This window comes from Pipra filicauda, unplaced genomic scaffold, assembly GCF_003945595.2.
Source record: "Pipra filicauda isolate LSUMZ 115617 unplaced genomic scaffold, ASM394559v2 scaffold808_size78260_pilon, whole genome shotgun sequence".
In the NCBI taxonomy this organism is placed as follows: domain Eukaryota; kingdom Metazoa; phylum Chordata; class Aves; order Passeriformes; family Pipridae; genus Pipra; species Pipra filicauda.
The window spans coordinates 33,586-46,954 of record NW_024104985.1 but is presented as its reverse complement, the minus strand read 5'-3'; the positions used below and the strand labels follow the sequence as shown (position 1 = coordinate 46,954).

The 13,369-nt window shown below is 54.4% G+C and overlaps 1 protein-coding gene and 1 long non-coding RNA gene across 2 annotated transcripts; both read right to left on the bottom strand.

Annotated features, from left to right (window-relative positions):
- Positions 1-6,647: 6,647 nt before the first annotated feature.
- LOC114003338 lies at positions 6,648-9,909 on the bottom strand. Its single transcript, XR_005566801.1, has 3 exons — positions 9,712-9,909; positions 8,315-8,439; positions 6,648-6,778 (listed from the first exon to the last, which is right to left on the bottom strand). It is a non-coding gene; the product is annotated as an uncharacterized LOC114003338 (long non-coding RNA).
- A 1,191-nt stretch (positions 9,910-11,100) lies between these two features.
- On the bottom strand, positions 11,101-13,118 carry LOC113997355 (PHD finger protein 7-like). Its single transcript, XM_039390148.1, has 6 exons — positions 12,989-13,118; positions 12,800-12,891; positions 12,613-12,714; positions 12,332-12,456; positions 12,092-12,254; positions 11,101-11,247 (listed from the first exon to the last, which is right to left on the bottom strand). The coding sequence occupies exons 1-6, from the start codon at positions 13,116-13,118 to the stop codon at positions 11,101-11,103; spliced, it is 759 nt and encodes a 252-aa protein (XP_039246082.1).
- Between the last annotated feature and the right edge of the window lie 251 nt (positions 13,119-13,369).

Genomic DNA, 13,369 nt, shown 5'->3' with positions numbered 1-13,369 from the left:
TATTGGGGTTAGTGCTTGTTTTTGTTTTGGTGGGTTTGTTTTCATTATTTTCTCTTATGTGCAGATCTTCAGGACTGTGCTGAGGATCCCCTCTCAGCAGGGACATCACAAAGCCTTTTCCACCTGCCTCCCTCACCTGGCCGTGGTCTCCCTCTTTGTCAGCACTGGCCCATTTGCCTACCTGAAGCCCCCCTCCATCTCCTCCCCACCCCTGGATCTGGCACTATCAGTTCTGTACTCGGTGGTGCCTCCAGCACTGAACCCCTTCATCTACAGTCTGAGGAACAAAGAGCTCAAGAACACCCTGAGAAAAATGATGACTGGATGCTTTTCAGGAGCAATAAAGTGCCTGTTTTCTGGTGCATAGCATTCAGAATGGGACTCCTTCATGGCCCAGCCTTCCTGCTCAGGTTTTTCGTGGCGATCATCGGGTTCTTCTTGCAATAATTTTCTGTGCAATGAAATATTATTATGCATCTGCCTTCTAATTAGGTGTCTACCCATTGAATTGGACCCAGAGATGAATAAATGGTGAATTGTGCTCAGAGAGTATTTAAACAAAATAAAGGACCCTGCAGTGCCTTCTTTATCCAAGAACCTTCTTCTCAGATGTTCCCAAAGGACAGCACACTGCAGGACAGGGTGTATTTGCAAACGGGACGGGGACAATAATCCCAGCCCAGCAGCACTGCCAGGGAGCAGCAGGGCTTGGTCTTTGCAGAGCTGCTCTCTTGCCACTCCCACACTGTCCTCCTGAGCCCCTTTCTGGCTGTAAGGCCTGAGTGCTCTCTGAGCACAGTCCTGGGGGGTGGAAGCCCTTGGAGCACAGGCAGGGACAGGCCCTGGGAACTTGTGAAGCAGAGCTGGGCTCCCTTCCAGCATCTCCAGGATGCTGTGGGATCTTCTGAGGCCACTGCATGGACTGGGTCACTTCTTCTGGGACCTTGCTCCAGGGCTGCAACTCTCCTGCAGTGTCACCATGACACTGCTGCTCTCTGCTTTCCAGGTTCCATTTTCAGATCCAGTCTTCCCCTCCTGTTCCCAGGGACATCCTGGGAGTGCTTCAGAGCTGCCATCCTGGGGCAGCTCCTGCCCAGCGTGGGCAGGCACAAGGTCTCTCCAGCTGCTCCTCTCCCCTCCCCAGTGCCACTGTTTTCTGCAGCCTCCTCATCCTTGCCCAGCACAGCCCTCCTGGCACAGTTGGACACAGCCCTTGTTCTACCCCCTCCTCAGGCACCTGCCCAACCCCCTCAGCTCCAGCCTGATGGCCACAAACCTTCAGGGCAGGGAGGCACCGGGCAAAATGCTGAGCAAACCTTTCAGCTGCACTCAAATCCAGTTGGAGGGGTTGGCCTCGAGGAAGAAATCAATTCTCATTCTCCAGAACCAGCAGGACAACCTGTGTTGTGTCCTGGGCACTCCTCTGCAAGTGTGGGCTATGGAAAAGGTTTTGGTGTCAGGGCTATTGAGCAGGCTGGGCAGTGTCACTGGGAGACCTCTCCCAAACCCTTGGAAAGGCCAGAGCCATCCCAGAGCTTCCTGGGGCCTTGGCAAAGGCAGACATGGAAGCAGTCTGCAAACAGGGCAGCAAGGAGGGTTGGCAGAGTTCCACACTGCTCAGGCTCAGCAGGGAAGGGGAGAGGGCAAGTCCTCCTGCAGCCATTGCCAGGCATGGGAAGGACAAGGCAGGGATTGCAGAACCCCTGTGGGAGGGAATAGAAGGGGATGTTTTGTGCCCAGACTTTATCAAGGCCCTTGACATGGTTTCCTGTGGTCTCCTTATGGCCAGACTGGTGAGAGCTGGACTGAAGAAGTGGAAGATGTGGTGGGTGGGAAGTTGGCTGAATGAAGAGTGTCCAATAAAATCCATGGTACAAAGTCCTCTTGGCAGCAACTTCCTGGTGAAATCCCTCAGTGACCATCTCTTGAACACCACTAGAGAACATCTTTATTATCTCTCTGTACAATGGGACAAAATGTGTTTTCAAGTCCTTTGTGAATGATGCCAAATTTCAGAGAGCCCTTGAGCAATGTGTCCTGGTTTAAAGACATTTATTGAGGTGGGAACTCCAATCAAATTAACTCACTCCCCTTTTATTCCCCACCAGTACAAGGAGACAAGATACAAAGAGGTATAAGTGAAAAAAATAACAGTTTACTGTTGGGGAAGAAGAAAACGACTGGCAGAAATACCAGGCTTGGAGACAGATCTATAACCCCTGAGATGACTAATCTACACCGGAATGGACACTAATACACTGGAAAAGACGTTTATTTACCGGATGTGACTACCATTGGACTGACAGTTTTTCCCCAGTTTTCCCCAGTTTATTGTTGTACTGTTCTAGTGTTGTATGTACCCCAGCTTGTTGTTTTAAAAATCGTATCCTCCATATTGTCTCCTTCTTCCCTCACAGTTTTCCCGCCCAAACCTGTTGTTCTGCCCTGTTTTCCCGCTCCTCTGCCTGCTATTGGCTGCTGTTTGGTGCAGTGCAGAGGTAGCTCCTATTGGCCCATTCTCCTAGTGACACCCAGACTCCGCCCATCTCTACCCTGTTGCCCTATCCCAAGAGCCCCTGAGTTGTCAATCCTTTACTCCTCCCCTATCCTGAGTCCAGCCCCTCTTCCAACCCTCTGTAAGTCCCTGCTTGTCCTAATAAAGTTGGCATTGCTTCACGAGACCTCAGCTGTGTCAAGACCCTGATTTGCAGTGCCCGGTCCCATTTTCCTTTCCCCCGCGGGCCGTGGCAGTTCACTGATGAGAAATAGAGCAGCAAAACCAGCAATACCAACAGAACAGTTCAAAGAACAGCAGAGAGAGAAATTGCTTCCTCTCTGCCCCCCTGCCCCAACTCCCTTTTGTAAACAGATCAAAACAGGGATCAACACGTGCCTGCCTTCCCCCTTTTCCCCCTGAATGAACAAAGAACAAAATACAAACCAAGGAAAGAGGGGGCAAAGCCAAATCTGGGCAAATCTCTGGTCTGAGATCAGTGGTGCTGCCCAAGAAGACGCTGACTCCAGAGGTGTCCAAGCGGGGCAGAGCCGGCGACACCGGTCCCTGCGGCGGCGGGGGGGAGGCAGCGGCTCTGCTTGATTCCATGGAGTTCTGGGGAGGCACAGGGGGTGCCATGAGACTCTTCAGAGTCACTATGGCCCCTTGGTTCCATGAGATTCCACAGTGTCCCTGCATTCCTTTGGTCCATGAGGCCCTGCAGTGTCACGGTGCCACTTGATTCCGTGACATTACAAAGAATCAGAACGGCCCCTTGATTTAAGGCCAACTGCACATGGGGCTGCCTTGGGGGGAGTGTGGGCACCCAGACAAGGGAGTTGTCACCCCTTGGACTCAGCACATCTGGACTGGTCTGTCTGTCTGTGAGGTTCCCTATTCTAGAGGAATGAGGAAGAACTGGAGAGGGTCTAGAGGAGATGTGACAGGATGGAGCTTTTCTTGGTGCTGGAATGAAACTTGTAAAATGCAGCTTGGAAGGTTCAAACTGGATGTGAGGAAGAAGTGTCACTCAAAGAGGAGCTGCAGGACTTTTGCATTAGACCTCTGATGGCCCATCAAAGCCCATTCCCCCCTCGACCAATCTTGAAAGGCAGGAAAAACCCTTTTCCCAGGCCCCTCACGGGAACTCTGCACAGGCCCAGGAGATGTTGGGGGTTCGTGGCACGGCCCGGGACACCATCCATGGATATAATAACTCCTAACTTCTTGGAGTGTGGGGGCTTCCCTCCCCCACCCCCAATGGATCAAGGCCACCACTTCAACTGACAGCCATTGGAGCTGCAACTGCCAAGTTCCATCTCTGGACCCCGTGGGCAGTGACTATAGACAGCTTTCCACTCTCGTCTCTGCTTTCTCTTGCTCTCCCTTACCCTTATCCTGCCTTTCCCTTATGCATTTTCCCTAAAGGTTCTCTTTATGCCATATTGCTGTAGATGAGAGATAGAGATGATAACACCCAAAATGGCAACATACCTGTTTACCTTTGAAACAACATTGTTCTAAAATAAACCCTACATATATATGTTTTCAAACACCAATTATTCAGTCACCTCCAGCGTGATCCTGCTTGTTCCCAGTATACCCCAGTTGCGCCAACATGGTCCCAGCTGCCCTCAGAACGCTCCCAGTCAGTCCCAGTATGACCCCAGCCGCCTTCACTGTGGGCCCAGTTGCTCCCAATAGGATCCCAGTTGTGCCCAGCATGGTCCCAGTTGCTCCCAATGGCTCCCAGTGGGATCTTAGTAGCTCCCAGTTGCCCCAAGCGTAGAACCACTTGCTGCCAGTATGATCCTAGTCTGATCCCAGTATGATCCCAGTACATATGATCCCGCTGGATCCAGTCTGGGTCTCGGTGTATCCCGGTGTCCCCCCTGTCCCCCCACCCCGGTGTCCCCCCCTTTTCTCTCCCCACAGAGCTCCTGAGCCGGCGGCGGCCGCAGCCCCTCCCCAGAGCCTCGGGCCCAGCCTGGACCCCCCCCATCCCCGTGAGGATTTTGGGGGGTCGTGTGTCCCCCCCTCCCCTGCTGTCACTCTGCCTCCGCCCGGCTGCTCCCAGTGATCCCAGTAAAGCTTCCCAGTTCTCCCCAGTCCTGGTTATTGGGGGCAGTGGGGGAGGGGCTTGGAGGGTCTCTGTGAGGTGGAGCCGAGTTTGGGGGGGGCAGAACCGACGCCGGGATGGATCGGGAATGGGGACCCCCCGGTGTTCCCCCAATGTCAACTCACTCTGGGGGGGCTTTGAGAGGGCACCTGCCCTTCAATAAAGCACCCAGCTCACCCCAAAACGTGCTGGGAACTTCCCCAAAACCTCCCCACAGCTCCCCAAGGACCCCCAAACCACTCAGAGCCCACCCAGGACCCCCCCCAACCCCTTTTCTGGGGGACTTCTCTGGGCACTGGTGGTGCTGGGAGCCCCCCCGGCTGCGGGCGAGGAGCTCTCGGGTGAGTGGGGGGTGGGAAGGGGGCAGTTGGTGGGAAAAGGGGGGTCAGAGGGGATAAAGGGGAGGTGGGACCCCAAACTGAGTGGGAGGGGAGTGGGACCCCCCAAAAGTGGAGGGGGAGGGGCACTGAGGTTTGGGGGGTGATGGGAAATGGGTGGGAGAGGTCAGAAGAGTGGGGAAAGGGGAGGGTGGGACCCCCAAACTGATCATGAGGGGGCTGGGGAGTGGGGGGTGATGTGGAAGGGGTGGGAGAGTGGGGAAAAAAGTAGGGGTTGAGACCTCAGAGTGATCCTGGTTGGGCTGGGGATCGAGGGGACCATGGAAAAGTGGAAGGAACAGGGAGAAGGGAGGAAAAGGGAAGGTGGTCTGGTGGGTCTGACGGTCCCATGGGGGTCTTGGGGCACAGGGGGACTGGGAAAGGGGGGTGGCTCCCCTGAGCTCCCAACTTCCTGTGGGGTGCTGGGGGCTGCTGGATCCAATCTCAGCCTTGGATCATGCCAACACTTTCAGTTTAGAGGAATTACAGAGGTGTGACTGAACCACTTTAGTCCCCCAGGTTTTAATGATGGCAAATCAGATCTCTTGATAGAAATGAATTATTTGGGGTTACAAATGATCAGACAAAAGATTTTCATCAGAATTACTTACTGCACAATAGAAACACTAAAACTACCAGGAGTACAGGAGAAGATAGGACAGTGCTCTACACTAAAGTAATTATTGATGCAATTCTACTAAAGCTGAAACAAAAGCAATAATTCTTAATTAGAGGTGGATGGAACTCCCCCAGACCAACGCTGGTGGGGAGATCTCTGCTCTCAACCTCCAGGAGTGACCTTGGGGGGTCCCCAGCCATGGCAGGAATCTCCACACACCTCCAGAAAGGTTCTGTTGGAAGAAGCTGCCCCTGGGAAAGGGGACTGGCTTTGGAGCCCCTCCTGCGGGGGGATCTCCGGCCCTTTTCCTCCCCGCTGCCTTCCTGCGCCGGGGAGCCCTTCAAAACGGCCTCTCCCACCAGGGTCTCACGGGGGGATTTGTCCTCCGGGCTCTCCGTCCTCAGCTCGGGGCCTGGGGCAGGAGGGAAGAAGGACAGGCAGGGGATTTGCCTCCGGCCCACAGGGAAGGCCAAGGACATCCCCCCAACTCCGGCCCCGGCAGGACGGCGGCGCCAGCGGGGTTGTCCTGCAGCCTTGCATGATTCCTTCCCCAGAGATCCTCAGCAGTAGCATTAAAAACTTCTGTTTCTATAACATTTGAACTGTTTTCTTCTTTTTCCTCACTAGTCCATCTCTGACAGGACTTCTTCCATCCTGCATATGACAAATCCATTGCCACAGTGGCTCTGGAGGTCACTGACATTGTTCAAGGTGGAGGCCACAGCACTTCAAAAGGGAGGACAGGGCCACATGATCCTCCCGTGCTGCTGGTTGGTCCCCCTGTCTCTGGGCAAACTGCCCCTCTCCGGAGCTGAGACCTGAACAACTTTGTCGCTTCTTACTGCGAGCTGTGACTGCCCTGCAAACTCTGCAGGAACACCTACTTGTTCCTAACACCCTAAAGCACTCAAAAGCACAAGCACCCCCTGAGGCCATATGTTAGTTTTACCCTTGGGCAGTGCATGTCACTGCATCTTTCAGACCAGCCTGATCTTCTGCTGATACTCCTCTGCCTCAGTAGCAAAAGCCTTCCACTGGAATCGGGCTGTGATGTTACTTCTGTTGTGGGTGGCCGTGGTTCTGTGGCTTGACAAGTTCCAAAGAGTACTTGTCCAGCCCGATGTTGAAGTCCTTAGCTTTTCCAAGAAGTCTGGTGTGGGTATCTTCACCTGGAACAAAGCAAAGAGGAGTCTTTGCTCAGCTCCCTTGCTGATGGAATTACAAGGAGCAGAGCAAACCACAGGTAACAGAAGAAAGTGTCCAGCTTTTAGCTGGATAAGTAATTCCATGGATCAGTACATTTATCAAATCCCAACAGCTCCGTGGGTACAGTGTGAGGATGTCCTGGACACCACCTTAAGCACCTTATTTCTGGGTGGGTTTGTAGAGATTTGTCCCCAGGTGACAGTGTTTACAGTGAGATTTGTCAGGTGTGCTCAGGTGACCCACTCAGATCCCAGGCAATTCTGCATCAAATTCATTCGGGTGACTCTAAGGAGCCCCACTCAGTCACAGCCCAGGGGCTCCTGAAGGCACCCCACGGGGCTCCTGCCTCTCCCAATCCCTTGTTGCTGACAAGCAAAGATTCCTGGGGGCAGGTGTGAAGAAAGGGAGGTCCAGGGGAGCAAGGGAAGTGAAGCCCACGGCAGAAGGGAGCAAAGGTGAGGAAACAAGACACAATGCTCTACAACATTCAATATGACAAAGCACTAGAAAATCAACACCATGAAAGCCATCATCCCCTCCCTGTCCAAACCCACGGCCACATCAGTCTAGAAATATTTGATATCATTCTGATCTCAAACACCAAGCTGAAACATTTGAAATGAAAGAAAGAAGGGCAGAGAGACAGACTAAAAGTACAGAGCAGCTTTTATATGAAGACTGAATGGGGTTCCTCAACCCAGAAATCAAATGGGAGACAGATGGGAGAGGTTGGGAGAGCATGAATGGCCTGGGAAATGGGAATAAGGGACAATTTGTCACAATTTGTCATCCAACAGGAACCCGAGGGCCTGAAAATGTTCTTAGACAGAAATGACATGTATATGTAGAGGACAAGATAGAAAAAGGGTCTGTGGCAAGACAACAGGGAAGCAGCTTAGGGGACAGAGGTGAGCAAAAGACACATGACATTGGAGAGAGTTGGATGGAAAGCTCACATGTCACAGACAGCACTGTCCAGGAACACAACTTCAGCCCTGCACATCCACACTGCAGTGGAGAATCAAGGTTCCTCCTTCCTCCACTCAGCAACTCCCAGCAAAACAGGATTCCAAAAATCTCATCCCTGTTTGAGGGCTTTATCCACTTTATCAACCCCCTAAACACTAACTAGTTTGCACTTTTCGTTGCGGTGAAGCTGGGACGGGGCGGTGCTGCTGGAGGGGGAATTCAGGTGGCTGGGACAGTGGGGAGTGCTGGTAGAGGACTGGGGTGGGGGTGCAGGATGGAGGACACCATGCTGGCACCAGGGTCCCCCCAGGGATGGACCAGCACACAGCAACACAGCACATCCAGGACAGGGGCAGACTCAGCCTTGGCCCCTTCTCTGCTCACTTCTGAGCACTGAAACACACGGAGGCTTTGAAAGGAACAGTTCTACAAGTAGTTTGCAGAGCAAGTCTAACGTTATTCTGCTTAGAAAGGGCTCTGCTGTTCGGAAGGACGCGGGGTGAGTGCACCGTGCAGTGCCCAGCACTCACCTCTGTCGCAGTGCACTGCCAGGGGTGTGGAATGGTGCCCGGTCTCCAGCGGGTGATATTCCACTGTCACTTGCTTGGCTTCACCAACATCGAGGGTTCCCGTGGCTGGGCTGACAGTGAAAGGGCTGCAAGACCAAGAGAGAGATCAGGACTCTTGGGGGAGGTTTGGGGACGATACTTGCAGTCTAGTTCACTTCAGCTGACTTGTGCAAGCGAGGAGCAAAGCAACCACAGTCAGCAGAAGACAGACAGAACACACAGCATCAGAAACAGCTACTGACTCTCTTTGGAGGAGATGCAGCCCTCAGAAAATCCTGTGGGATGAAATGAACTCATCTCCCCCATACTCTGTGTGGAGGCTCAAGGGTCCGACTGCCAGCAATCCCAGCAGAGACTGGTTTGGGAAGAGCACAGAGAGGGTTAAGAGCTATTTGCATGCACAACTTGACACTGACTGCCTCAGGAATCTCTTTTCCAGTCCCTTCTAAACCTCATTCAAGAGATGCAAATGGAATCTCACCTGTCCTGTGAGATTCCAGCCTAGGAATCAAGAAGGAGAATAAAGTCTTCCTTGAAGACCAGAGAATAATGAGTTTAATTTGCAGTGTGGTTGTTTGGGGTTGTTTTTCCCCATGTAAACATCCTGGTTTAGCCTAAGAAAGGGCACCTTTTATCACATTTCAATGAAAGCTGCTGGAAGAAAAGGAACAATGAAAACTCTGAAGGAGTGCAACTGCAAATTGGAGCAATACAGTGACCTGGACATAATACCCAAAAGGAGGGTCCTGTTTACAGCCTGAAGGATTCAATCCCAGCTAAATGAAGTGCCATTAAGAGCAGCACATCAAGGGAGCTGAACAGGAGGTTTCTGTGTATTCCCCAGCGATGCAGTCTGGGATTCTGGAGTGTCGTCCAGGCTGGTAACTGTTTGCTTGGCCCACCAGAGAAACAAGGGAAATCATTAGGCAAATGTGTTGGTGCAGCTTGGATTTAACAGGAGCAATTTGGCTTTGTCACCAGGTAAACAGCTCTTGCCTGACAGACACAAAAACCAGTGCTTTAGTGCTTCAGGATAGCTCAGGTGAGAGGTGCTTCTGCCCAGTGGGTTTATTGGCTGACAGTGGGAGGCAGCCATTTCAGAAGGTGGTGGTGCTCAGGAGGGTGCAGACCAACCACTAACGTGTTCCAGCAGTCCCCAGGAAATCTGGGAGAGACAAAGCTCAGGGCTTGCATCCTGCTTAAAACACTAGAAGCAACAGCAGACCCCACACGTCCTGCCCCTTTCCAGCTGTGGCTGCAGTGCAGCAGCTCGGATGCTCTGGTTCCTTTGGGATCCTCTTTCCCAACTCTGCCATCACCCAAAGGTGTTTTGCACTAAGACAGATGAGCTGCTTTACCTCTCAGTGCTGAGGCTGTAACAGGCTTCCAGGTTCCCGGTGTTGTGAACCAGCAGAGTCTTCTGGGTGCTGTGGTTGACTGGACACGGCGAGAAGTCCAGCTGGTCAGGGAAGTCCAAGACTGGGCGGGCACCAATGGCCCGGATTGGCACAGTGAGCTTTTCTCTTTTGCTGATGCAGACAAGCTGGTGGAAATGATCCTGCAGGAAAAGTAACTGGCACAGCATTGAGGGCATTGAGTGCCATCCTCATGGCAGAAGAAAAAGTGCTGTTTTCTATGACCCTTTGTGGGCATGAATTGACCTCTCCCACCCCAAAAACGACCACTAATTCATACTAATAAAGGCTGGAGAACAGAGCATGTGAAAAAGCATCATTTTTGCTCCATTCCAATGGGAAAGAATAAAGCTCTCTGGATCATCTTTTTGTTCCTCTAGTATTTTCCATATTTAAATCCCTTCCACTGAACCTAGAGATGGCTAAACATCAACACCCCTCCCTGTCACTTCCCTGCTGTTCCATCTGCCTCTTCCCCCGTGAACGTTCAAGAACAGGCATGGAGGGAAAGCACAGCCCTCTAGGCCCAGCTGCAGGGCCTGGCAGCACCACGCCGTGCCAAGGTGTGACCAGCTCCAGGCTGCCTGCCCCCAGCCCAGAGCCGACCTCACAGCACGGGCTGGGCTATAACCAGCGTGCAACAAACGCCCTGGCTTTAGAGAGAACGTTCCTCCAACTCACCTTGCTCCCCTCAGGGGTGAAAAGGATGTTTATGGTGCAAAATGAGCCCGGTGGGATCTGATGGCACACACCACTGGGGCCGACCAACTTGAAATAAGGTGAGCTGTCCATGGTGACCTTCACCAGCCGAGTAACCTGCAGGACACTTATCAGGAGAGAGTGGCAGGGACTGCCTGTCAAAAAATGGAGTAACTCCCCCGGCAGAACTCGTGGGCCCAGAGCCCATTTATCTGGAGTTTTTCTGCACAAGATGTCCGGGTCAGCCTCTGATTACTGACACAGCAGGCATGCTGGAGGGAGAGAGACAGTGGCCCCGGGCATGGCACCTGTGCTGCCCACCCTGACAGCCCCTCTGCCAGGCTGCGGGAGGGGCACTTTGCTCTCACCTGGCTCCCTCCCTTTGGGGGCCTCCTCCTCTCTGTCTGACGTGGGACACGTCAGTGGTGGGTCCCTGTCTCACCGTCCCACCGGTGAGTGGAGCTCCCAGCACTGGGTGCTCTAACACAGCTCCTGTCACGGTGACTTCTGAATGTTCTGGATGAGTTCCGGGTCCGACGCTGCTGGCGGGAGTGGTGTTGTCTTTGGGGAGTCCTGGCTGCTGTTTCCCTTTGGTTTCGCCTCCCAGCACTCGGTGCTGGCGTGCAGTTCCTGTCATGGGGACTTCTGCACCGGCCGGATGGATTTGGGGTCCGACGTTGCAGGCAGGAGTGATTTCCCCTGCGGGATGTCCTTGAGTGTCTCTGCCTGGGCCTGCGCCTCCCAGGACTTGGTGCTGGCACATGGCTCCTGTCCTGGGGACTTCAGGACCGAAGGTGTGGAATTTGGGCCCAACGTTGCTGGCGGGAGTGGTTTTGCCGTCGGTCAGGCCCCCGACTGCTGGAGCAGCTGCTGTCCTCAGTTTCTGGGAAGCTGCTGTGGGATGACCCCGATGTTACTTGCTTGTCAGAGCTGGAGCTGCTCGTCTCCTGTGAGGGAGATTGTAGAGACTGCTCCGATGTTGCCTATCGGGTGGTATGGAGGTCGCTGGTCTGTGGTGCTGCAGATCCAGGAGATGGCAGCTGGGCGCTGGGGCTGGGGCTGACGGTCTCCAGTGCTGGAGAACTGGGAGACAGCCCTGATAGCGCCAGGCTGCCTGTGTTGGGGCTGATGGTCTCAGGTTCCCTGGAGCTGTCAGAAGGCTCCAGTCCTGACAGTCAGGCCTTGCTGGGGCCAGCAAGTTCTGAGTCATCTCAGGAGGCTGTGAGGGGAAGCAGGAATGTCAAGGCCACCCCAGGCCCAGCCAGGATAGGCCAGAGCAGTGCGGCTCTGCCAAACCCGCCCTGGGCACCCACTGCCAGGCCCAGGGGCACCAGGCCCAGGGTTACCAGGTGCTTTGCTTCTTACCTGGCTCCCTCCTTTGGGGGCCTCCTCCTCTCTGTCCGATGTGGGACATGTCAGTAGTGGGTCCCTGTCTCACCGTCTGAGCGGTGAGTGGGGCTCCCAGCACTGGGTGCTCTAACACGGCTTCTCTCATGGTGACTTCTGAATGTTCTGGATGAGTTCCGGGTCCGACGCTGCTGGCGGGAGAAACACAAGCAGCCAGTGAGGCCCTGGTGCTGCTGAGCCCCTGCTGTGCCCCCCGGGGTGACAGAACCACTCCTACTTGGATGCAGTCCCTGTGGAACCAGGCGGTTCTGCAGGCTGGGCACACCAGGGTGTTGAAGGTCATTCTGTCCTCCACAGGCTCCAAGCAGATGAGGCATTGGGTGCCCGGCTCTGGAGTCGCCCACACTGCCTGCTGTGGGCTGTGTGCGGGGCAGAAGGCCCTGGGGGGAAAAGGGGTGGGTGAGGTGAGAAGTGCTGGGCCCTTCCCTGGTGGTGGGGAGGAGGGGACAGGAGGTACCTGTACGGTGGCATGAACTGGGTGACACAGCCTCCCTGCTTGGCACAGGGCAGGTGGAAGCTCAGGTCACAGTGTCTTGCCCAGCAGGGGATGGTGGCCCCGCCCTGGCCACAGATGCAGCAGCTCTGGAAAGAGCAGAGCAGCCCCATCAGCAGCAGCCTCAGGGCCTCCTCCTTGTCCCAGAGCTGGTTGGAAGGGCTGGGCTTTCTTGCTTGGGGTCTGGGCTGAGCTCCAGCAAACCTCGCCTGGCCCAAATCTCCCTGCTCTTGTCAGGCTCTCACCTGCTGAGCCGCCTGGGAGACTATATCTGGGATCTCCCTTGTGCCAATATTCCAGTCTTCTAGTCGCTGAACCGGGATGTCAGGAGAGTTGCTGACAAAAAACTGCAGGAAAAGGACACTCACTGATGAAGAGAGAGTGGCAGGGACTGCCTGTCAAAACGTGGAGGGAGCCTGCAGAGCAACTCACCAGGCAGAACTTGTGGACACAGAGCCCAAATATGAAACTTTTTTGCCCGCAGATGTCCGGGTCAGCCTCTGATGGCTGACACAGCAGGCATGCTGGAGGAGAGAGAGACAGTGGTCCCGGGCATGGCACCTGTGCTGCCCACCCTGACAGCCCCTCTGCCAGGCTGTGGGAGGGGCACTTTGCTCTCACCTGGCTCCCTGTCTTCGGGGGCTTCCTGCCTCTCTTCGGGGGCTTGGTCCTCTCTCTGTTCAGGGGCTTCCTGTCTCTCTTTGGGGGTTTGCTCCCTTTCTTCGGGGGCTTGCTCGTGTCTGTCTGCCATGGTGATGTCAGCAGGGCGTCTGTGCTCGGAACACCGAGGTCTCTTCCAAGGTGCTCCTCCACTGGTTCCGAGGCAGGAAACAGTGACACTGGGCCTCAGCCCAGAGTCCGGTTTTTTGCCCTTGGCCCCACGGGTCACAGTGGCCAGTCTTCAAAAAGGGCGGCAAGATGGACCCAGGAAATGACCGGTCAAATACAGTCACCTCCCCCCCCAGAAAGGGGACAGAACAGCTCATGCTGCATGTCATCTCT